This window comes from Dermacentor andersoni, chromosome 4 (genome assembly GCF_023375885.2).
Source record: "Dermacentor andersoni chromosome 4, qqDerAnde1_hic_scaffold, whole genome shotgun sequence".
Classification (NCBI taxonomy): Eukaryota; Metazoa; Arthropoda; class Arachnida; order Ixodida; family Ixodidae; genus Dermacentor; species Dermacentor andersoni.
Genome location: NC_092817.1, coordinates 195,631,527 through 195,656,834, shown reverse-complemented (window position 1 = coordinate 195,656,834; position 25,308 = coordinate 195,631,527). Strand labels below are relative to the sequence as shown.

The 25,308-nt window shown below is 45.5% G+C and overlaps 1 protein-coding gene and 1 long non-coding RNA gene across 2 annotated transcripts in view; both read left to right on the top strand.

Annotated features, from left to right (window-relative positions):
• The first annotated feature begins 5,375 nt into the window (after positions 1–5,375).
• LOC126530419 (uncharacterized) overlaps positions 5,376–25,308 on the top strand; it is a 103,951-nt gene continuing 84,018 nt past the window's right edge. The window contains exon 1 of the mRNA XM_072288006.1: positions 5,376–5,615. Within this exon, the coding sequence (XP_072144107.1) occupies positions 5,598–5,615 (18 nt within the window). The 5' untranslated portion in view covers positions 5,376–5,597. The remainder of the gene's footprint in view (positions 5,616–25,308) is intronic.
• LOC126530543 (uncharacterized) lies at positions 14,566–24,690 on the top strand. The gene is made up of 2 exons (XR_007599437.3): positions 14,566–14,893; positions 24,605–24,690. It is a non-coding gene; the product is annotated as an uncharacterized lncRNA (long non-coding RNA).

Here is a 25,308-nt window from a genome sequence, read left to right as displayed (position 1 = left end):
CAGCACCCGTCGGTCTCCTATACGGAAGGTACCTTTTCGAGTCGACAGACGTCTTGAACCGTTCTGACCAGCAATATTACCAGGAAATAACGAAAATAACGATAAATGTAGGCAGAGCTACTCAGACAGGCTAGCAGCAGGTTCTTCGTCTTCTTCGTCCCCGGTGCGCCTCAAGCAGAATATAGTATTGCTCCCATTTAACGGATTCGCCTATACCACCCCAACCTCATCTAATCCACTACCGTTCGGCAATAATAAAGGAGGTTGAACGCAAAATTATATTTCGTATCGGCGATTCGGTTTCGGGCGCCGCGGAACCCTGAGGAATACTTGGAATTCCTCGAGAATACGAGAAATTTTCGGAGGAATGCTTAGAAACCGTTTGTGCTGACGCTTCTTCTTTAGGGAGGCAGCCTTTAAAGAACTGTTGTCAGTAGATGAACGTTTTTAGTTAGCAAAGAGCAGCACAAGGCAGTAAAATGGAAATCATCCTTGAGAACCTGCCGTTTAACACTTTTTCTGCGAATGAAAAAAGCTTGGCGTCTTACTCAATCTTTACTTGGCGCAGGATAACATGTAAGGAATAAAAAAGACCAATTCACCGAGGATGACGCCGAAACCTACACGCATCATATTCGCATGACAGATAAAGTGAAAACGTAAATAAAAGAATATCTGCAAATCCAATAATTAACAAAGAAAATTTGAACTTTCGTCATACGTTACACTGGCATGGCTCCAATTTAAGCGAAACTCGAACTCGCTGCCGAATGATGTTTCTAGGACGATCGGGAAGGGATATGCGTTAACGCACTGTATAACGCTTTGTAGTACTTCTCTAAGTAATTTCATTGTAAACCCGTTTTTACCGATGCTTCCGCAAGTTCACCCGCAGATCACGAAGTAGCTTACCCTTAATCTCTCGAAATTAAACGTACGAGGGCCGTTTTTTTTTCAACCTCCGATAGGCTATAAACAAAAGACAAGTTCATCTAAAACAATAATTTTATTACCAAAAGATTAGTACAGTTACGGTTACTTTTGGACATAATCACCGAAGAGATTGAGGCATTTGTCATATCTGTGGACAAGCTTTGCAATACCCTCTTCAAAAAAAGTTGCCGCCAATGAATTCAAGTAGTCCTTGACGTTGGTTTGAAGGTCGCCATTGGTATGAAAGCGCTTCCCACCAAGCCACGCCTTCAGTCCAGGAAAAAGATGAAAGTCACAGGGTGCTAAGTCTGGACTGTATGGCGGATGATCGAAAATGTCCCATCCAAATTGTTCGAGAAGCCGTTGAGTTGCTCCAGCAGTGTGTGGACGGGCATTGTCACGGATCAGAACAACTCCAGCGGTCAGCTTTCCTCTTCGTTTGTTCTGAATGGCTCTACGCAAACGTCGTAAAGTTTCACAATAAACAGCTGCAGTGATTGTGCTTCCGGGCTCCATAAACTCCACAAGCAACACACCTTGTTGATCCCAAAACACAGTAGCCATGGTCTTTCTGTTGTTGAAGGTTTTTTTGAATGTCTTTGGTTTGTTTGGTGAATTTGAATGCATCCATTGTTGCGATTGTCGTTTTGTTTCCGGTGTATCGTATTGAATCCAGGTTTCATCCCCAGTCACGATTGATTTCAAAAGGTTGTCTCCTTCATCCTGATAACGCTCAAAGAACTCCAAAGCTGATGCCATTCGTCGAGTTTTGTGGCCGTCCGTCAACATTTTTGGGACCCAACGTGCACAAAGTTTTTTGTAGCGTAACCGTTCAGTAACAATAGAGTACAAAACAGACCTTGAAACTTCTGGAAATTCCGTAGATAAAGCAGTAATGGTGAATCTGCGGTTTTCTTTAACCATTCTGTCAACTTGTTGAACCAGGTCATCTGAAACGACAGATTTGCGTCCTTGGCCCCCTTCATCATGCACATCATTACGTCCATCTTTAAAATTTCGACACCATTCACGCACAACACCATCACTCATGAAGTTTTCCCCATACACTCGACTCATTCTCCGATGGATTTCTGCAGCACCATGGCCTTCAGCCTGTAGAAAACGAATAACACTTCGCAATTCACACTTGGCGGGAGCAACAATAATGGCAGCCATGTTTACGTGGCTGTAGCACAATGCCGACTGACGCCTGAATGTCAACAATGGCGGAGTGTGTAGTGCGCGAGCTGCGCAGTTGCCTACAGCGCATGTCCGCCTTCTGCTGCCCGCGTAGCGCCTGCACGGAGCGATCGGAGGTTGAAAAAAAAACGGCCCTCGTATAGCACGTTCACTCCATTTACCGCATCGGACAAACCTAATTATGGGGTTTCACGTGCCATAACCGCGATCTGATTACGCGGCACGCCGTAGTGGGGGACTCCTGAAATTTGGGACATCTGGGGTTCTTTAACGTACACCCAAATCTATGTACAGGGGTGCTTTCAAATTTCTTCCCCATCGAAATTGGGACGACGTGACCGGGATTTGATCCCGCGACCTCGTGCTTAGCAGCCCAATACCATAGCCACTAAGCAAAGGCGGCGCGTGCATCTCACAAACTACGCAGGTCGGTCTTAAAACAAGCTTCTAGCGTTATGAATCATTTGAAGACGCCATTTTCTACAATGGCTGTAATTATCCTGCACGGTTCAAGCTTTTCTCGTACATAATGGACACGTGTCCGGAAGCTACATAGAAATCGAGTGTCGGCGCCACGTGTAGTTATTTGAAGAAACCAATGCATGGACTTTGTGTGACGCCTTTAAAAAAAAACGAAAACGATCATTTAGTAGCATTTTTTCCTAAGCGGTTGACTTGGCGTGCACAATTCAAAATCTCGGTACACGTCACTTATTACAAGACACCTTACCCGTAACACCCTCTTCAACTACAAAATGTATTCACATTTGCTTCGCCCAGAAGAGACGGAATACTATGTGAGCATTTCATATAACGCCTCTAAGGAGGAAGAAGGAAAAGGAAGACTTAGCAATTTTCATTTAGGATTTTATTATTGCATGCACTTCATTCCTTCTCGCACATTCTCCCCTACATGCCCTCCATTTGCTCGGAATATGAACTGAGTGCACAATTCCGTTCTTGAACAAGTCTGGAAGTCACACGTATATCCTTTTCGAGCGCTTCTGTGCGCACTAACAGATTCATTGTGTACTCAGCGCAATTAAATTCTCACTACTAGCATTCTATTAGGACATTCTATACTTTTACGTGCTCAAACCACGGTATGATTAGCAGGCACGCCGCAGTGCAGAATAGCGGTACAATTTCGACCACCTGGGGATCCCTCACGTGCAATGCATAGTACGCGGGCGCTTTTGCATTTCAGCGCAATTGGAATGCGGCCCCCGCTGCCAGGATATTTACCTCACCCTTTGACTTATCTATAAAATGCCAAGGACAGTACGCCCCCACGGCGAGTTACAAACGTGCCGAACACTTGAATGAGTTCAAAAGGGTGCAGCCAGATTTATTTATTCTGAATATTCTTCTCGTGCAAGCGTTTCTGAACTAAAGACCCGTGCCGGTCTTGCTAATCTAGAATCTCGACGTCATATTTGCAGACTGTGTCTTTCTTCACAAATTCTATTATTCACCACTTCAGATATATTACCAGCTCATGGCCAGTCCAGCCGCATTAACTGTATAAAAGCCGTGTGTCCACCCCTTGCGCAGACTACCTCCCATCTACGCTCACGTTTTGTGAAAACAGCAAGGGAGTGGAATGGCCTGCCTGCCAACGCCACGCACGACTCCGAAGCACATCCATTCAAGGCTGTTCTCGAATCGCTGTTTTGTTAAACTCATTCCATCCCTAATGTAGTACCCCAGCGCTGGAAATAAATAAATAACTAAATAAGTTGTCAGTAAGAAGTGAAATGCACATTGAACTGTAATGAATTAAAGTAATTCCGACATATCTTTTTTATTTGTCATATGCATGCCAAAGTTTGGGATTGTCAACTTTCTCTACGTCAAAAGGATTTAACTTGATGGTTTGTACATGGGCATTAGGAAAACGTAATAGCATCGTTGTTTTCTCTCTTTACAGGATAACGCGTTTGGCTGAAGTCTATGAAGCGCGGCGCACGTTACCACGAGTCATCAATAAAGTACCACTATAGTGACAAGAAAGCTGGCCTGACTCTATTATTCCTGCAATTTTTGTTCAATAGAAAGATAGCTTGCCAATTTCAAAGACAACTCTCACAAGTCTCAGTCATCAAAGCTAGGTGACAGAGGGATACGGCTTATTCTGGCATAGTGGTAGTATACAACTAAAGAAAGTTGGAGACCTGCCATGGTGGCTTAGTGGCCATTGCATTGCGCTGGTAGCACGAGGTCGCGGGACGGAGTCCCGGCCCCGGCCACCGCATTTCGATGGGCGTGAAATACAAAAAGCTACCGGGCACCAAGCATTTTGTTCCCGTTAAAGAACCCCAGGGGACCAGACTTAATCCAGAATGTCCCACTACGGCGTGCCTCGTAAATATGTCATGGTTTTGGTACATAAAATATTAGAACAACATTTTGAAGACAGTGAGAATCTTAAGAAGGGCTTCGTAGTTTCTCCCGATTACCTGGGCAAGAGGCTTGCAGAGCGGGCAAGACGTATGTATGCGCAAAAGCGAGACATTGTGCGTAAGCAGATGCTTGAAACAAAACGAGTAGCTAAGCGTTGTCTAAAGTCCACGATGAATGAACAATTATTCGGCGGCTGCATGAATCAGAGCAAAAAAAAAAAAAGAACAGATTCGAATCAATGGTAGAAGAGCAGCATCAAGCGCTTCGGGCCTTGGGTGAGCTTGGAAAACAAAAATACGCGCGCAAACACAGCCAGAACATTCTTATAAACCCTCTGAAAGCTTCGCTTTGTTTATGCACCAAAGTTGGATTGTGTGTGCATAGTGTTTGAGTATTTACACGAGGCATACCACTGTAGGACAGTTTTAGTGATAGAGTTAAGCAAAATTGAACTCGTCATTATCTACTTCCTGATGACAATACCAACCGAAAACACTTCGTCGCGGAAAGGAAAGCAGTAAGCGCGCATCGACGAAAGCGGATGGCTCGAGAACATTCAAAATTTTGTTTTTGTAAGAACGACCGACGGACGACAAGGATGTGCCAGCACCATCGTGGCAGGAGGCGAGGGCAAGAGCCGGAAACTCCTGGCTGCCGTCGATGCGAAAGCAAGCAACGCTTGCATGTCGCCAGACAGTGTAAGAATGGGGGAGCCTTGGGTAAGCTTTCCATTTAGGACGGCATGCAGCCTGAAGGCGATTGTGGTAGTTCTCTTGTGTACATATATATAGAACGACACCGACAAAGCTAGTGGCAAAAGAGGCGCTCCTCTCCACGCATGCGCTTCGCAGTTTACGATTGAAGTTCGCTATAGTGCTGCTGCTGCTGCCCACAGTCGCCATGAAGTTCCTCCTGTACCTAAGCATCATCGCAGTGGGCCTTGTGTGCATCTCAGCACAGTTTTTTGGTGGCCCAGGTCCCGTTCGCGGTGGACGCGACCGACATATTCTGCGCTCTGAAAGGCACGCAATCCTGCCCGGACGCAGCGGGTACGATGGCTAATGGCTCAGACAATGCAGGTGAGAACGAAGCCCAAAATTATCCCTTTCTCAGCGGTTGACAAGAACACTCTAAGTTTTTTGGTGAAAGGGCTTACGAAATAATCATGCTGCGCAGTCTGCTATGTTCTTTTTTTGTTCGTCCGGCTAATATATCCCGCGATTTTGGTATACGGCTAAAAGTAATGTAAGGTTTTGACAGAAAAACACGACCAGACTATGGCCCCAAGAACAAAAAAAAAAAAAAAAAAGAAAACGGCGAATAGGGTCTTCTTAATTACGTTTGACTTCCTGACAGAGGAGGGAGCTGCTCCTTTCTGGATGAACTAGTTAGTATGCTGCTCGTTATCCGATGATTCGACCTTCCTCGCAAGACATTTGCGATATGGTGTGACGGGAAGCTACATTACATGCAACGTAGCTAATGAATAGGCGGATCAATTAAATTGGGACTAGTTTTGTGAGCGTCAATTCATAAAGCGTCTGCCGTATAAAAAAAATGGCTCCTTCATTTACTGTGTAGTATACACACCTCTGTACGTCAAAAGCCATTCAATTTTTATTATGTGTTGCACTAAGTATAGCTTACGGAGGCATCAAGCAACTTCGCTTTCTCGGGAACGTTGTAGCTTGGAGAGTTCAGCAATAATTTGATAGTTGGTTTGTATTTTAAATTGTACTATAAGTGTACAATCGAAGAGCTATCTTATTTTGTATCGTTCTTGGCTTTAGAAACCATTTCCAAAAGAGGACTACCATTTCTTCAGCATTTGGCACATCTTCCAATTTTTGTATATTGAAATAAGGTAAATATAAACATATATGAAGGATAGTGGCATTCACGCTTAAATTGTCTAGAGATAACGTAACTTCCGTATGGACATGTAATTTAACATTGGTAGCTATACTAACCTAAATTTCTCTTGGAAGAAACGCGAAAGGGCCAAAGCAAGTATCAAGTGTTTGAGGTGTCGCAAGTGATATTGAGTCAGTGTGTTTCAGTGCTTCAAAGTAATCAGAATTCTTCGTCATTGGTGCGAATATTTAGAGACACACCGTCCAGCCTGGGGAAATTCGCGAGATTGTTTCTATTGGAAATGGCAGGATGCGAGTACGTAGCAACTCGTCCAGCAAGCAACTTTGCTGACGCATAATGACACTTCTGACAGCTATGGTAATAATTAAGCGCCAAATTGCCCGAATCACACCCATGACTTCGATACCGCAGGCGACAGGACTGTAAAGGCTATATAGAGTCGTGACCATTACCAATGTGGCAAATCCGAATGATGCTTGCGGGTCGTGGGAGTCACATAAATTAGGCTGTGGTATATTTTATTGTTGCGACATGAACAAAGTGATAGATATACGCGGCTGTGTTTGCGCTCCTAGCAGCCATCAGCACTCAGTCCCACCCTTGTAAAAGCTGCTTAGCTTCACAATCATGCACAATCAAGTTTCCCTCGGCGATCCTAAGACGCTAGAATTCTTAGGGTACTTAATGCACTTTCTGGGGGCCATCTATTTGTTTCTCCGTTTGTAGCGAGGTGTGTTTAACCATGTTTCCACCTATCTGAGTCACAATGTAGTCACTAGTCGAATGGGCAGCGCATCGGTCTACTGTGGTGAGGTAACAGGGTTGGCTCAGTTCAAGCCTTGGACGAACTCGAGTCACTGAGTTTGCTCTATCACGTCGACATGAGTTGCTGTAGACGCGAGACTGGGTAGGTACCGCCATTCGACGGGACCCTTTGACGCCTTTGAAACCCCTCTTGAAGTTAAGTACTGGGTAGGTGACACTCGACTTGGTCTGTGCTCACCTCCAATGAGCCTCTTTAATGCCAAATTTGGTCGCTGGACATGTCCCAGTAGATGTGTGCCGCTCTTGAATAAACGTCTTTGACGCGAACTTGGGCAATTAGACATGTGCTACTGGGAATTTGCTGCTCTACAATGATGAAAAAAACGTTCCAATAAACTTATTCGATCTTGAGCGGAATCGAACCCATGTCGCAAGGGTTCCTGAAGGACAGCAACCCGACGCGTTAGCATTCTGCGCCACGAATGCACTCAATATGGGCATCTTTTCAATGAGCCCATTTAACGCCGACGCTTTAGCGTGTGCCATGAGTGAACTGGGTACGTGCCGCTCTGCAATGGGAACCTCTCGCCAACTTGGGTCATTGAGTGCGTGCCACTGAGTGTGCGGCAAGCCAGGGAACAATCCTCAGCCTGTTGAGGCACCGGCGCGCAACGCTTCTCGTCTCGGAGGCCGCGCTTGGGCTTCTCGGTAGTGACACTGGATGGCACACTGGCGTACCATGCACTTCTGGTACCACGCGCAGGGTTCCTGGCAGAAGCCTTAGATGGCGCCCACTGTTCTTAGGTAAGCGCGAAAGAGGAAGCCCGATGCCGTACAGACCTCACACGTAACCCGTTTCGACGGTGGCAATACGTTGTGTAGCTGTATTGATTCACTGCTAACGTATTACCGCCGGGATTCATCGTGACATTGGTTTGGCCGTAACTATTTTTTAGAAACACTGAAGCTTTGACATATCATGCGCTCATCACTAAACAAGCACTGGTGCAACGTTCGGCTGCTCACCGGTGCACTTTGTATGCAATTCCGAGAAGCGGCTTGATGTTTTAAAAAAAGTTCAGCATTTATCTCTTCAAGCAGCCATCTCCGAGCTTTTCAATATTGTCATCATACTCTATAAGATCCTATATAGGGCCCTTAATAGCAGATGTTGTCTAACTCCGTTCGTCAGTTGTAGAGTATGCGTGCTAATTCCTTTTCGTACGTTGTATAGCACTGGACAAGTCTTCTAGCTTTAATATTGATCTCTGGTTCTTGTTGATCAAAGCCAATGCAATATTTGACATAGTAGTGTCCCAATCGGCTAGGCAGTGGTGATGTGCTGTCACTACTAGGCAAATGTTATGAACTAAGGTAAACGCGACATCAAATCAATAGACGGCATTGAATCGTCATCAGCCTATTTTATGTCCACTGCAGGACGAATGCCTCTCTATGCAATCTCCAATATACCCCTGTGCTGAGCCAACCGATCCCAACTAGCACCCGCAAATTTCCTAATTTCGTCGTACCACCTAGTCTTCTGCCGTCCTCTACTGCGCTTCCCTTCTCTTCGCAGCCATTCCGTCATCATAATGGTTCAACGGTTATCTAATCTGCGCATTACATGACCTGCCCAGCGCCATTTCTTTCTCTTAATCTCAATTAGAATATCGTCTATACCCGTTTGCTCTCTGATCCAAATCGCTCTTTCTGCTTCTTAAAGTTCTACCTAGCATTCTTTGTTCCATCACTCTTTGTGTGGTCCTTAACTTGTTCTCAAGCTTCTTTGTCAGTCTCCAAGTCTCTGCCCCATATGTCAGCGCCGGTAAAATGTACTGATTGTAACCTTCCTTTTCAATGATAACGGTAAGCTTCCAGTCAGGAGCTGACAATGTCTGCCGTATGCGATCCAACCCATTTTTATTCTTCGATGAATTTCCTTCTCATGATCAGGGTTCCCTGCAATTATATGACCTAGGTAAACGTACTCTACTCGCTGGTGATCTTAAAATTTACATATTCGTTCCCTTAATTTGAAAAACTTGTCGCGCGGTAGTCTTAGCCACAAATGAGTACCTCTAGCAATAGACTCGGCAAAATTCCGCGTACGTCCGCATAAATAAAACATTATGAAACGCCTAAACATAACACACCTGATAGTTACGCAGCTTTTGTGACCATACACGAATACCTTGATAACTATTGTTCCATGTCAATGTTCGATATAGTGCAGCTCCATTCTTTTGTAGGTAGTTTGGCGATCATACGTTGATTATTAAAAGGGAAAATGAAGGTCGAAATTTCATTTTATGAACTTCAAGCCAGAACCGCAAGCCAATACGTTAGTGTGACATCACGGATTTCAAAGTAATTTTTCGTATTTCGGCGGCGGTGCTCAACGAAAATTCCCCAAATATGTCACGTGCAGTTTTTGGCTCCTTGATTGCACAACTTAGTCAATCTTTATAGCTAAATCTCTTCCGCAATCCCTTGATGGATTGCCTGATACGTGTGGGGGGAATGGAGGGTGCTTTCTTTTGAGGAGCAGTATTTTATAATTAATTCACTAGGCATACCTGTAATTTAATACCCACAATTAGTACGCTGTTTGACTAATGTACCTTGTTTTGTTAGAGTTTGCCATGCCGGACAGCTAGGGAAGATATTGGAAAGTTCATTGGCTGCCCCTGAAAGCGCCCAATAAATTGTTTTTGATGCCGACACCAAGGCCGGTTGAGGTTCGCTTACAATTTTGTCTATGAGTGACAGACCACTGCACAAAATGGGGAACGACATTGGGATGAGTAATGCAGCATTGAAAGTCAATGAATTCGTCTTAACAAAGGGCGGAAACCTGTTCATCAGACCCTTCTTGTAGTGACCCGCTACGTTTTATGAGGTTTAAAAGCCCTATGGTTGAGTTTTTCGTTAACTCGCCAGTTATTTTATTTCCATAAGCTACTAGCTTCTAAAGAAAATGCATGCGAGTGGCGCATGACTTTACAATCTTAAACTAGAATGGGACACGTCACAGTACAACGCCTCCTGCGAACCATCAGGAGAAAAAGCGAGATAATAAACATGCTTATAAACACCTGGTTCGGTGCATTATGACTGCAGGACGCCCCTCTATTGGCTACTCTGGTTATGTGGCAGATTACACCATGTTCTTTTTTTCCACAATAACGGAAGTTCAAAGATCGCTTGAGACATACACCATAAGTGTACTGATTAAGATTGATTACTCGAAGAGGGGGAGTTATACTGGAAATCAAAATACATAATTGGCTCATCACCAAAAATCACTAACCAACTTTACAACTAATTCCACTAGCCTACAAATTACAATACATTAACTGAAGGCAGCGATTTCGCAAGGGACATCCACTGGGAACGAATTTTGAAATTAGGTCAGGTTTTCAGATAAACGCTGTCAAATTGGCGTTAAAAATGAATTGTTCCACAAATTTTTTAAACAAAGCGCTTTTATATGCATTGAATTTCAAAAATTACGGGAACACCAACGCGTTTCGTTGGGAACTTTAAGATGCGTATCAAGCGGTGTCACCTTGAGATGGTGTTACAAGTGGTTATGACTGTCAATGTCACTGACTACATTATGTAACTTGCAATATGTACCGCAAAGTAATCAGTTAAAAATTTATTTAGGCAACTTCGTTCATTAGTGCAATATTCATGATTTCCCCTGCAAGCGATGTCCACCTCTGAGAGTAACCTAGCTCAAGTAGGATTTTGCTACATGCCCCGAGTGGTATTTAAAATTGGTCTTAGCGGTAAAAAAAAATGACACGTTTTGAGGACTGGACACGCAGTAAGCCTGCTCTAGAGGGATGACGGGTGATGGCTGCAAGGCGTGCATGACAGTGCTTCGATTACTGTTTTGGTAGTCACGGCCGGCTTGAAAAGCATCGGCGTTGCCGGGGTAAGTTGGTGACAGCGAGAAAAATAGGAACACTAGACGGGGACAGGTGTAACCGTTATAGTGCCTGCACTGCGGGTGCAGACCTCCCAGACGCGTGCTACTCAGGCGCCATCTCGTAGCCATCGTAGCCGCACTACATTTTTTTTTCACACTTTCGCCATACCCTCCTCCGCTTTCCGCCCCATGGTTGAGCGGCATCCTCCTCACCGCTTTCCTCCTCGCGTTTTTTTTACCCTGCGGCGCTCCGCGTTCGCTTTCATCTTTCGCTGTGCTCGTTCGCTCGATTACGCCCTTTACGCCGTAAATAGCAGTTGCATGCTGCATGTAGCTGGTCTTGTCAAACTCGCGTAGGCTAGGTGACTATTTGTCGCCACCACGTTTCAAAGGGGACGACGTTAATCATCGTCATCAACAGCAACGTACCGGGCCACGGGTCAAACGATGTGATATGGGCGCCACGTAGTCTGGACACCTGTGTTTACTCTTTGGTACACGGTATGGCGCCTCCTCACAAGATAATAACCGCTGCAGAAGAAGCGAATCGTGGAGCTAAGCGCGCGGCTGCAGCCAGGCAACATCGGGCTCAGCAGATCGACGTGCAGAGAGCAGGACAAGCCGAAGCGCAAGCCGCAACTTGCCGTCGCAACTTGCCGTCGCAACTTGCATGGCGTATAGCCGGGCGGACAGTTCAGATCCTTCTCGTGAAAAAGACGCGGAGAGATTTCGCCGCGAAGACCCTCTAGTGCGTGGTCCCGAAAAGGGAGCTCGTATATGGAACCTCTCCTACAGCTTACGCTGTGACTGCGCTGCGTGTGCCGTGCAGACATGTGAATTTGTTTCTTAAGCGCACTGCACATTGTTCTGGCACAAGTCTCGAATACCAGGAAGTGTTTACAAAACCTTTTCTTTTTCAGTGGTTTGGGAGCCACCTATACGACACATAGAGAGAACATACGAAGGCCGCACATTCTGGAGGACGGCAAATGCTAGGAAATGTTTCATCGGGCGTCACGCGCCAATAGGTCATGCATGTGGACAGCCTTGTACTTGCGCGCTCTATCAATTAAAAATGTTCGTGGCTACGGTGAGCGGCATCTACCAGATTGACCTGCAAAAAAAAAAAAAAAAAAGAAGCGTGTCGCTTGTGGTAGGGACCGTTTACAACTTAGACCGGCTGAACACACCACTGCTAAGCGGCGGAATTGAGATCTCAACCAGGAAATTACTTGCTGTGCATTCCACCGGGGGAACAGGAACACTCGAAAGTGTCCTCAAAGTGCTCTTTCAAGAATACTTGTGTTCCAAGAGATGAACAGCAGCAGGAGCGCTGCTATCCAATGGCAGAACAGGAGTGTTTGACGACACTGAGAACCGTCGAGAGCAGTTCGAGCGTGTCCGTCGTGAAAGGCGAAGTACGAAGGAAATCACGCGGCGCAAACACGTCATATCCTTTTTTGTGGTTGTGTTTCCACCGCTTTGGTAAAGGGTATGGCAGAAGTGGCGGCTCAGAAGCGAAGTTCGCGTGATAGTCACCACGGAGTTGTCACGAAACTCACCTTCCCCCTCGAACCTGCTATCGGGGCGCATGGAACGTTTCAATGGGGGAGCAACAAGTCGCCCTCTCGCCGCTCCGCTCCTCTCTGCTCTTTGCCACCGATCGAGTTCTGCCAATGGAATACGAGCTTAGAGTGTGGCATTAGTTGCTGCCATAGGAATAAATATCTGCAGATGCTGTTACTCTCCAACTCTGCGTCATTCACTGCGAGTGTACACCTAGTGGACATGTCAATTTCGTGTGCTGCTGAAGTGCTGCTGCTGAAGTCTCCTCTCCACGCATATCCCAGCCCAACCAGCCAATCAGAACTTCCGCTGCAGAACAAATGGACGTATCCACTAGTTCAGACGCTTACAGAATACCCTCCATCCCCCTCGCCCGGTCTTATGTTGCTAATTAAGTCTATGGAAGGGTGCTCTATCCAAAAGAAGCAATACAAGTATTGCATAAACGTTTCATGTCTTGTCGCCTATAACTAGAGAGGGTGGCTAGCGCGGCGTCACAAGATCGCAGGATCGGCATCACAAAAACATTTCATCAGCGAAGCACATAAGATTAGGAATGCGTATTGTTTCGATGCCTGGAAAAGCTCTTCTAGGAGTTGCATCGAACCGTATCATGGTTCAATATAACAATCACTTTATCGTTTCCTACCGGCAGGTATGCAGTCCTTGACCTTTCCATCTGTTTTGCTTGTGTGGGTGTCATGCTACTAACATACATCAACGTGCCAAAATTCTACTGCACGTAGCGTAGCGAAGCCATGTTAAACTGTGCCGTCAGCGTCGTTTCTCATGAGTCAATTAAGAAGTAAAGCTTCCGCGACTGCATCGGTGCCATTATGAGGCTACGTCCGCACTACGCACGTAACGAGCAGATATTTGGCAAAACACGTAAGCGCAAGTGCAAGGAGTCCAACTACTTTGTTCAACCGGCACTGGCAGCGGTGTTAAAAGGCGCAAGAGCTGCATTAGGCGCTGTGTACTTGTTGGGGAGCCCGACTATATTACGTCTGATATAGATAAGGCCGTTGCGACAGGGCAATCAGAGCTACAGTATAAGGTATCCACTATAGTCCGAATAATCAGTTATAAAATTCATGGTCTGCAACCAAGACATCGTAGAGCTCTGGATAAAGCAAAATTTATAACTGTTGTAACGGTGGTCGACTGTATATAGTAACCAACGGAACATGAATGAGCAGCAATAACTCGTTATTGATAATTGCCGGAAAAAATTGTTCCTATTTCGTGCGATAACGCCGAGGCATTACCACAGAAACTGTCAATCATCCAAAGGTAATAGAAAACTACGAAATAACAAGGGTATGAAAATAAAAAGTACACGAATAAAGCCTTGGCCTCCTCCACGGATCACGAATCCAGCTACAATTCCTCAGCAGTCTAGCTTTAGCAACATTATAGGGTAAAGGCTGTCAAAATCCTTGATAAATAATTATATTGCAGTTTTTATTAGTTATGGGATTTGTACTGCTATGCTACAGAGCTTTCCTGAAACGACCATGAGAAACTGAAGTCCCCATTAATTTTATTTACATATTTCCATTCGAACCACGAAAACCACGCTCGCAAAAATCTCGAGTGCAAAGGGAGCGTCCATCGAGGAAAGTGGTATCAAAGCCGCTGCGTATGCTTTCAAGACTTTTAATATCTTTCTATACTTCTATATTTCTTCGTAACTACTGATGGGCAACAAGGTCGATAGTGCGAGCGGCACGATGTAAAAGGCGAACGTAAGAACCGGAAATTTAGCTGCCGCCAATGCGAAAGCAAGCAACACTTGCATGTCACCGGGCATTGCAAGAACGGGGGAGCCCTGCCCAAGTCTTCCTTTAAGAAGGGCAAGTACCCTGTCAGTTGCTGCGGCACATCTCGTGTGGGGGCGTATAAAGGACGCGGCCGATATTGTGAGGGGTGAAATAGGCGCTCGTCTCCGCTCGGCGTCTATTCTCTAGCAGTGATTTACAAGCTTTCGCTGCAGCGCTGCCACTGCCCGACGTTGTCATGAAGATCCTCGCGTACCTTAGCATCGTCGCGGTTGGACTCGCGTGCGTAGCAGCACATTTGGTTGCAGGAGGACAACACGGTTCTGTTCGGGGAAGATGTGACCCACGTTTACTCATTCGTTTCGGGGGTTACGCAATCCCCGGACCCTGCGGCGGGCACAATGGCTGATGGCTCGGGCGATGCGTCAAGGTGAGAACGAAACCTGTCAAAAGCAATACTCGTGTTGTCGGAACGGTCGCTAAAAAAATAATTTGCCGCCGTGTAAATTTGTGGCAACGTATTTTACGAAAGAGAGGCGTGTCGCGTGATCGAGTGTTTAATTTTTTTTGTTCTCATTATTTGGCTGATCAGTCTTGTTACTTTTTGAAGGGCCGAACAAATAATTAGTCACATATTTTAGCTGCAAGGGAGCAGCTAAAATATTTCGTCAGCAGTAAAAAAAAATTACGAATAGAGGCTTATTGCACTTTATAGCCGCATACACGGGGGCATTGCGCAATTGGGGATTCACTGAAGGACCGCGCTGCACGCTTTCCGATAGGCCTAATAATGCTCACGTTACATTTTCAAACAAATGGTGCGATGGACTCTTGCGCTCCATAGAACGCAAGTTGGACAAAGGCAATAACTGACGCAGGGTGGGTTAGATGGTACCCATATTTCGAAGATGCTTATGTTTGATCGCCTTAGAGCTTTCTTAATTTCAGACTTTTGTGCAAAACGTGCAAGGCAAAAACAAGTGCGCAACTAATGAGGACTTCCAAGTGATCTCCTGGAAGCGTGCGCTGCTTGAAAGTAACCTTTAGGATTCTTGCTCTCTCTTGATTACCGCGCACTCTTAAGGTAACATCGTGAAGTTTCTATACATTCATGAAATAGTTTTTACTTAAAATTACTTGACAGAGGGCAGTTATGTAAGCTCTTAATATTAATGCGGCAACCGGCCTCGTTTCCGACCTCGATCTACAGATTGTCGAGGACATAGGAAAATGTCGCACCATATATGACCTATTTGGCGAATTCTATGCAGCGACCATTTCTGCTTTATTGTAAAAGGCACGGTAAAGCGTTTTCGGTAAAGGGCAGTTAGAGCATGGTATATTTTTATTCTTTTCCCGATGAACAAAGTAATAAAGATGCCCGGTCGTCTTCGGGCTCTCAGAAGCCGTACATTTTTCTGTCACATCCTGACGTTCATGTCCCGCCCCTCGATGAATTAAGCGCGGACAGAGTTAGCTCATTCTCAACAGAAGAGACATTCGAGGCTAAGGTGGGATATTATCATGACAGTATAAGCGTCGGTGTCATCAATAGCCACTTGCTTGCATGAACCAAATTAAGAGGACTGCCTATCATCGGTGTCTTTTACCTTTTGATACCGTGAAGCGGCTTGACCTTCCAATTAATAAAATTCTGCGTCTGTTGCACAAATTGGTTCTATGCTCTTAACGCTTCTAATCACGCTTTAGATAATCGTCTAAAGGGCACGTAAGGCCACCATAGATATTTTCACTCTTTTGAACAGTTGTGGATGCTTTTCGCAGGTCGTAAATTCCGGTACCGTAAATTTTATTGTTTACTCTACACAGCATGGTTAAGCAATGTAACCACAAAATAAACAATAATAACTAAGCGAAACCAAACAGCCTCAACCAAATGTTTAGTAAAGGATGTTTCCTCACTTTACCATCCTATTTCTACCCATTATGCAACCATTTTACTCAAAATACCATTAGTATGTATGTATGCACCTTCAGTAGTAAGTAGGCGTTCGAAATAATCAAAGCAAATAAAAATTGACAACCTAAGGAAATATTTAACACGCTATACCAAAAGTGTTCGCATGTTAACTACTGTTGGAAACTGACCTAGCTGTTATAGGAATACTAGGTTTCCAACGTAACGAACGCATTTTCTTCGATGCAAGATGTTACGTTGTGGAAGGTTTCTCATGAAATGAAGCAGTTGGAGTTTCTGTGCAATTTATGGATATAGCTACCATTATTTGAGTATCTATAACGTGTTTCCTGTGTAGCGCAGTGCTTAGGGTGTTTAGTTCCCAGGTCACGTTTCTGGGTTCAAATCCACGTCTATAAATTTATTTCGTATCCTATTTAAGGATGTAGTAGTGATGTACAGTCGCGGACAAAATAAAATGGACCACGGGATCTCCGAAAACGTTCAATTCCCGAGCAGCCTGTTGCAGTAACCAGTAAAACTGCCCACGACAACGTTGTTAGCATATTCTAGTCGAGGTCCAAAATGCAAATACCAGATTGCATTGTGAGGTTGCGGAGATATTCAGCTTTTTCTTAGATTTCATGGTCCATAATATTCTGTCCGCGACTGTACTACATGTAGTAGTGCTAATAAACAACTCGGAAAGTATAACGAGCTTATGGCGATGTTTTTTCTTTCATTGCGCTTTTAGTTCAACCAAACACCATTCCTGAAGGCTGCTATTCAAATAAGGGTGCTTGTATTTAACATCGTAATGGTGTTGTTCTGGCAACTAATTGAATGTTTCAAAGTTGAGGGTGTTAAAAGGTATGGCGCGGAGCTGGTTTTCCAGCACACTGATGGAACGATATTTTACTATCGCAACTTTCGTTCATTAGGAGACTTGGAACTTCAAAAAATATACATATTTCTGGCTCAGTGTTCTGACTCCTTGAATGTTCTAGTTCTTCTTAACATTGAAGCAAAAAGAAAAGTCAACTACCACGTAAAGCACCAGACGCAAGCACAAAATAAGCAAGCGTACTTAATTGACATGAATTTTGGAAATTGTTAATGTTCAGGAAATGAAGTAGCCGCGGAGTCAGAAAAAAAAAATGTTAGGTGGCCCTAATCTTTTACTTAGGTGTCTCTTCGTGGCACTCACACCCCGGCGTTGGTGTTCTTAAAGGGGTCCTGAACCACCCCTCGGGCTTGGTGAAATAACATAGTCCGCGGGTAGCATACGCTGTTGTGAACATCTCAGCTAAGTTCTGCTGTCGTACGCGGTCCGTGGAGCTCGCAAGCGGAGCGCGAAGTCACCTTTTTCTCAAACGCTCTCATTTCAAGAACCCCATGAGCCTCGCTCTCTTCTGTGTGCTTTATTTCGTCATAAAGCACACTCCAATACGCGGCTGCTATTGGTCGCTGCGCTCGGCTATACCGCGGCCGCCGCGAGGCGCCGCCACAAGTCCAGTGGCTAAGCGCACTGCGGCTCTCTGAGGACAGCCGCGTTTGGCTTACGTTTAGCGCGGCATAGGCACCCAATCGTAAATTTGAACTGCGCGCCACGGTGATGTCACCGCCGTTGCCTTCGCAGTGCAAGGCATTGGAGGAGGAAGGGGAGCACAGCTGAGGCCGTGTTTGATTGCCGATAACTCCGCTTCTGCTGAACGCATTGAAGTACTTTTCGCGGCAAAGTGGTCCTGAAATAGCCTATCTTCACTTCGAATGTCTTTTTCCACTTCGATAAAAGTGGTTCAGGCCCCCTTTAAGGTGAACTTTAGGCTAACGCAACGCATGAACCGAACTCGGAGGCAGCTGTTTTTGATTAATTAGCCGGTTCATTATCACGCCATCTTCTTGTGTGCGACGTCATTAGTGACGCCATTACTTCCGCTTTCTACTTCCGGGTTTCTAGGAACTTCGCCGAGGTCGTGCTCACGTGGAAGGCCCCTAAAGTCTACGATTCTGCCCTTTGCTAAGCAGTAATCAGTGATTTCTAAATAATTCTAATAATTCCGGACACCTGAGTAGCTCAACTTGTAACTAAACGTAGGCTCTGATATCATATCTGCAATGAAACCCATGAATTTTGTACTGTACTAATTTTTTCTATTTCCTTTCTGATTTATTTTGAATTTCCTCCCCGGTCGTCTCAGGAGGTTAACCGGAAGTTCTGCCCAACAAACAAGAGTGTCACTCGATGCTCCTGCCACTAATATCTAGTAATATGAAAACATAGGCTAGTTGTGTGTTCAGTTATAGTTAGGAGTATCGCTATGAACACGAGTGCAGGTGAAGGCATAAGGAAAACTCCAAGTTGCGTTGACTAGCAACACATTTGTTATTGTGATGGACGAACATTAAAACACGCCTAAATTCAGTGCCAAAGGCATACAGAATGCGAAAGTTATTAAAAAGGATGCTTTGGTTTGGTCACCTTACACAATGTGTGCCCATTTCAAATGCTTCTGATCACAGGCTTACTGATAAATATCCAATTTCCTTGTCAGATAGCAAAGCCGATCGGGCGCTTACTGATGTTTCCTTCAATTTTGATATTCTATGGGTTTCGAAAATTTCCGGAGTCATTTGGCTGCTGTTTATGGCTAACACCTCATATTTGTTAAAATCAGGCCGGCAACTGCCCTGCTTACAATGAACACGCGCATGGCCATTGACTGGTCGTGTCACATCGTGATAGTATTCGCGAAGCCTATGGCTTGGGCGCGTTTAGTGTACATTAGCTTTTTCACATGTCAGAAGGATTTAGTATACCACTTTCGCGATACACGGACCAAACTGAGACTGACGTTTCTTAGTGCGTATAAATATATGCTTGGTTGCGTTGCAAATGTTATAGCGTAACCTGAGAACTCGTACAGCTGGGTTAGAACAACTCCAGCATTCACACGCTGGCCTATCTGCTTCAGATTATGCGAACAGATGCGGAACTAAGGGATCGTGCTGGTTTTACAACATTGCTCTTCGCTAAGCCCTTCCCGACTTCCTCTTTCGATAGACTGCCGGCTTTTTTTTTTTTTTAAATAAAGCAGAAACGAAAATCTAAAGTCTGCTGAACGAGGAAGTGGCGAAGGGAGCAGCGAAAATCAAAAGCAGTGTCGTGAAACCTCTGGAACACCTTACATTCACACTTTTTCACACAATGTGAAGCGGTGGTCCAGCGTGCAATTGTCGTAGTTGTTTTTGCGTGCGAAACAGGCTGTCAAGATTATTATGTAAAACTAACAAGGAAACTAAGCATAGAGTTTCTTGCACTAAGAAGCACCAGTCCCCCCGACCTGCCGTCGTTGTTTAGTGGCGACTGCGTTGGGCTGCTAAGCACGATAAGCACGACGCCGCGGGTTCAAATACCGACCTCGGCGGCCGCCTTTTGGTGGAGTTTGAATGCCAAATCACCATTCATGCATTGATGCATTCATGCAAATCAAACATGCATTCGGTGCCTGTTAAGGAACTCTACGTGGTCAACATCAATCCCCATGCGGAGTCCCCCACTACGGCGTGTTTCGAAATCGAATTGGCCGTTTGGCTTAAAAAGCAACAAAACTTAGTTTCATTTATAAAGACCTGTTGCAATTTGTTCCTTGTGTCGCGAGCGTGGTATATTTAATGCGTTTGACATGTGGATGTGGAATAGATTGTGTAATCAAGATCTAACCTCGCAATATCTAATCTTGGTTTCGGCAACCATTTAGTTAGTCTTTTTGAAAGGTTTTCTATACCGCAACCATATTTAGTTGCAGGGCTTGTTCGCAAACAGGCTCTAATGTCGTTGATAGGCTACTCATGCTATTGCTGATCCTGTGTTTTTAAAGCTCCTCCTTTGTTTCTGATAGTTAGCGGTTCTTCTTTCTAATCAGTCAGGCATGTCAATAATCAGTACAGGCATGTTATGTAACTATACTAAAATAAATATGCCTGCTGTAAATAGCTGCGTCTTCATCTGACTATTCCGCATTCCATTCAATATCCGATACTTACTATTCGTACTCCATTCATGTTCGAAAAAACTGATATCCACCCACATCTACTGCGCACTTCTGTGTCGACGCATTGAGCATGCGCACGATTCATTGCGTAAGGGTTACCAACCACTAGGTCTCTTTATTTCGTGTTCTTTTGATATCTATATGCATTTCATAATGCGTCCTAGCGTATGAAAATGTTCGTCAGTCGCAATAATAAACCAGTCGGTGGTTCAGAAAACAGATGCCGTTTTCCTTGTGCCTTGACCTGCGTCTGCATCGTTGGCGTTGTTGCTGCCTATTATGTGAACGAGCAACTTGCCCACATGAGTAACAACCCTTTCCACATGTCGCCGAGGCCCGTTAAAAAATCCGTACACCAGTGCCCGCAATGCCTTGATTTTCACTGTGAGTTCTGCACACGACGGTGTACAACAGAAGGACGCAGATACGCAGATACGCAGGATGTGTACAACAGATACACTTAGGTATCTTAGTTTTAAATGAACAAGCAGAAAACTTTTTGTAGCACTGGACCAGTCTTTCAGCGCATATGTTGGTCCAAGTTTCTTGCTGATTGCAACCTAGTGCTAGATTTATTCGATTAGTGATGTAATTTGCTAGCCGATTACGGACGCGCTGAGCAGGAGCACTATAACGTAAATCTATTCCAAACATTTTTATTCCAATTCTGCAATCAGCTCTCCGCGATTGGTTAAAAACTGCATGCCACGTGACATACCCGCTTGTGCGCCGTGATTGCAGTGCTCCCAAACGTTCTGCGTAAACGCGAATATAACCTTAGGAGAGCGTGCTGCATCTTAAAAGGTGACAGAGCAACCATTATCGCAGCGCAAGCGATAACGGTTGCTGGCCTTAATCACACAGCGAGCGCCTGCATTGCTACTCTGCCGCCTTTTAAGCGGCAGCACACCCTGCTAGATGTTATGTTCGTTTTTACGCGTAACGTTTGTGAGCTGCAATCACGGCGCGCAAGTGGGAATGCCATGTTTTTTGTTTGTATTTCGCGGTCATTTGCAGGAAGCGGAAAATAACGGTTAATAGATTGAAAGTTCGAAACTTATTAGTCGGACGTTTTGTAAACCGCTCTACAACTTTCTAATTGGTGTTTTTTACCTACGTTTGTTGCTTTAGACGTTGTTTAATTAATCTTGACTAGGAAGGAAGGAAGGAAAGAGAAAAGAAGAAGGCAGGGAGGTTAACCAGAATAACGTCCGGTTGGCTACCCTACACCGGGGGAATGGGAAAGGGGAAAACAAAGATCACAGGGAGAGAGAGGAGGGAAGGAAAGAAGGAAATCGCGGCGAGTTCGCTGACGCGTGTGGTCTTACAGAAATCGCGTTAATAGTCACAGATGGTCGCACAAACCCGTCGTCCTTAAGAAACACAAAAGCGCCTTCACCGCTTTATGGGCCGACGGGCGATGGGGGCGGTGTTCTAGTAGCACCTGCACAGAAAGCGGCCGATTGTCCAGTTTTTGGAAAGCTTTGGCAAGTTCTTGTCTCTCTGAGGCATATCTTGGACAGTGGCACAGCAGGTGGTCGATGTTTTCTTCGGTGCCACAGACCTCGCAAGCTGCACTGTCAGTCATTCCAATTAATGTAGAGTATGCCTTTGTGAAGGCCACTCCTAACCAAAGGCGGCAGAGAAGCGCAGCTTCACGTCGAGGAAGTCCGAGTGGAGGTCGGAGTTGCAGGGAGGTGTTTAGTCGATGCAGTCGCGTGAGTCGTAAGTTTGGTGAGTTCCACTCGGTCACTGTGAGACTGCGTGCCAGGTGTCGAAGCTGCTTTGCAGCGTCAGTCCTCGAAAGCGGAATTGAAACGCTGTGCTCTCCTTGATGTGCTGTGCGAGCAGCGTTATCGGCGGAATCATTGCCACTGATTCCACAGTGACCAGGTATCCATTGAAAAACGACCTCGTGACCTTTTTGTTGGACATCATGATAAAGTTTCACAACTTCGTATGTCAATTGGTCATGACATCCGTGTCGGAGAACTGACTGCGTGCCCTGTAGTGCTGGTTTTGAATCGCAGAACACAGCCCATTTTCTAGGTCTTTCAGAATCAATGAATTCCAGTGCTCGACGCAGGGCTGTTAGTTCTGCCGCCGTTGAGGTCGTGACATGCGATGTCTTGAACCGCAGTGTCATTCCTCGCGTTGGTATAACCACGGCAGCAGAAGAACTGCACGACGTAGTCGATCCATCGGTATAGATGTGCACGTGGTTGCTGTACTTTTCGTGCAGAAGAAGTAAGCTCAGCTGTTTTAGAGCAGGGGCCGGTAGATCTGTCTTCTTCTGTAGTCCCGGAATCATTAGATGTACTTGTGGACGGCTCAAACACCACGGAGGAAACGCTGGCTTGGCCGCAGGTGCGTACCCTGAAGTAAACGACGCACGATGTGCACTGACAATACTGCTAAATGTCGAGCAGGGCCTTGCAGCAGTGAGGCTCGCTAAGTGGTGGGAAGGGGTCCTAGCATAATGCCTGAGATGCATACGCATTGTCTCAACGGTAATGTGCGTCGTGATTGGGTAATCCTGCGCAAGGGCAATGGTTTCAGCCGTTGATGCACTGCGTGGTAAGCCAAGACATATCTTAAGGGCTTGGGCTTGAATACTCTGAATCGTACGCAGGTTAGTCTTGCAGGTGTTGGATATTGCAGGCAGGCTGTATCGCAGGAATCCAACGAACAACGCCATGTAAAGCTGTAACATAGCCTGTATAGATACTCCCCAACTTTTTCCTGCAAGGAACCTGAACAGGTGACAGATAGCAGTCAGCCGCTTTTTCACGTAATTGACGTGCGGAGTCCAAGACAGGTCTCTGTCAATTATGACTCCCAAGAATCTGTGACTTCTGCTGTATGGTATAAGTTGTCCGTTAATAGATACGCCGTAACCAGACATTGGCTTCCTCGTGAATGCCACCATTGCGCACTTTCCGCACGAAATTTTAAGTCCTTGTTCACGAAGGAAGCAAGATGTCATTGTGGCTGCCTTCTGAAGCCGAGCGCGAAGCTGAAGTCGTGTCACACCTGATGCCCAAATGCAGATGTCGTCCGCATAGATGGAAAGTCCTACCGTGCTTGGCAGGTTGTAAATTAATCGACTTAGGGTGAGATTGAAAAGAGTCGGGCTAAGCACTCCTCCTTGAGGGACTCCTCGGCTACCGTAATGCTCGGATGTCGGGCCATTTTCTGTGTGCACGTAGAATGGTCTCCTCTGTAAGTAGTTGCACACCCACATATACATCTTACCACCAAGTCCGACGGCTTCTAACGTGCTAAGGATGGCTTCATGGGTGACAGTATCATAAGCTCCTTTAACATCTAGAAACAGAGCAGCAGATAGTCGCTTACAGGCCTTTTGGTGTTGCACATAGGTAATCAAGTCAACAACACTGTCTGTTGACGAATGGCCCCGTCTGAATCCGGCCATAGCATCTGGATAAATTTCATAGTATTCTAAGTACCATTCCAGACGTGTTAAAATCATTCTTTCCATTGTTTTTCCGACACAGCTGGCTAGTGCGATCGGACGGTATGAGGAAATGTCCAAAGGCGACTTGCCAGCTTTGAGAAGTGGAATGAGGCGAGTTGACTTCCACTCTTGCGGAACTGTACCCGTCTACCAGGAGTCGTTGTACAGGAGCAAGAGTGCCTTCCGAGCTTGGTCTCCTAGGTTACACAGGGCACGGTATGTAATGCCGTCAGGTCCTGGCGCTGAAGAACGCCTGCACAAAGCCAGCGCAGCTTCTAGTTCTGCCATAGAAAAAGGGCATTCCATGCGGGGATCGCGTGAAAACAGTGGGTGGTCGAGCGTTCCCGTACCCGTGCCATCGGAATTTGCCTCGCCAGCAATCTTTCTGCAGAAAGATTCAGCGACGTCAATATCACTACATTGTAGATGAAGTGCCAGAGATTTAAACGGGTGGCGCTGACCAGAGGTTGTGCGAAGTCCACGAACAGTCCTCCATCTTGACTAAGTATACAATTAAGCAGAATACAAAAAGTAGTGTGACTTACTGCAAACAACAGTCAGCAACATGCGTTTGGTCGCGTTGTCTTAGAGTGCATCGGCACATTTTTCAACCCTGGCTAAAGTTAGCTGGGCCACCCTGCAGTGTTTTGTACAGACATCGCAATACATATGTATATTTTATTATTACAGGATGCGTCCCTGGACATTACTGAAGAGACTGAAAAGCGCACTAGCTACTACTGAATATGCCGAATAAATTATTTTTTCAGCTGGCACGAAGACCTCTATTGCTTGTCTTCCAGATTTCTTGCTATGGGTGACTGACCGCAGCGCACGACCGCAAGCGCAGCTCTAAGTCTCGATTATAGACCGATCAGTTTTCTCTCCGTTGCCTACAAAGCATTTACTAAGGTAATTGCAAATAGAATCAGGAACACCTTAGACTTCCGTCAACGAAAGGACCAGGCAGGATTCCGTAAAGGCTACTCAACAATAGACCATATTCACACTATCAATCAGGTGATAGAAAAATGTGCGGAATATAACCAACCTTTATATATGGCTTTCATTGATTACGAGAAAGCGTTTGATTCAGTCGAAACCTCAGCAGTCATGGAGGCATTGCGGAATCAGGGTGTAAACGAGCCGTATGTAAAAATACTGAAAGATATCAATAGCAGCTCCACAGCCACCGTAGTCCTCCATAAAGAAAGCAACAAATTCCCAATAAAGAAAGGCGTCAGGCAGGGAGATACGATCTCTCCGATGCTATTCACAGCGTGTTTACAGGATGTATTCAGAGACCTGGAGTGGGAAGAATTGGGGATAAGAGTTAATTGAGAATACCTTAGTAACTTGCGATTCGCTGATGATATTGCCTTGCTTAGTAACTC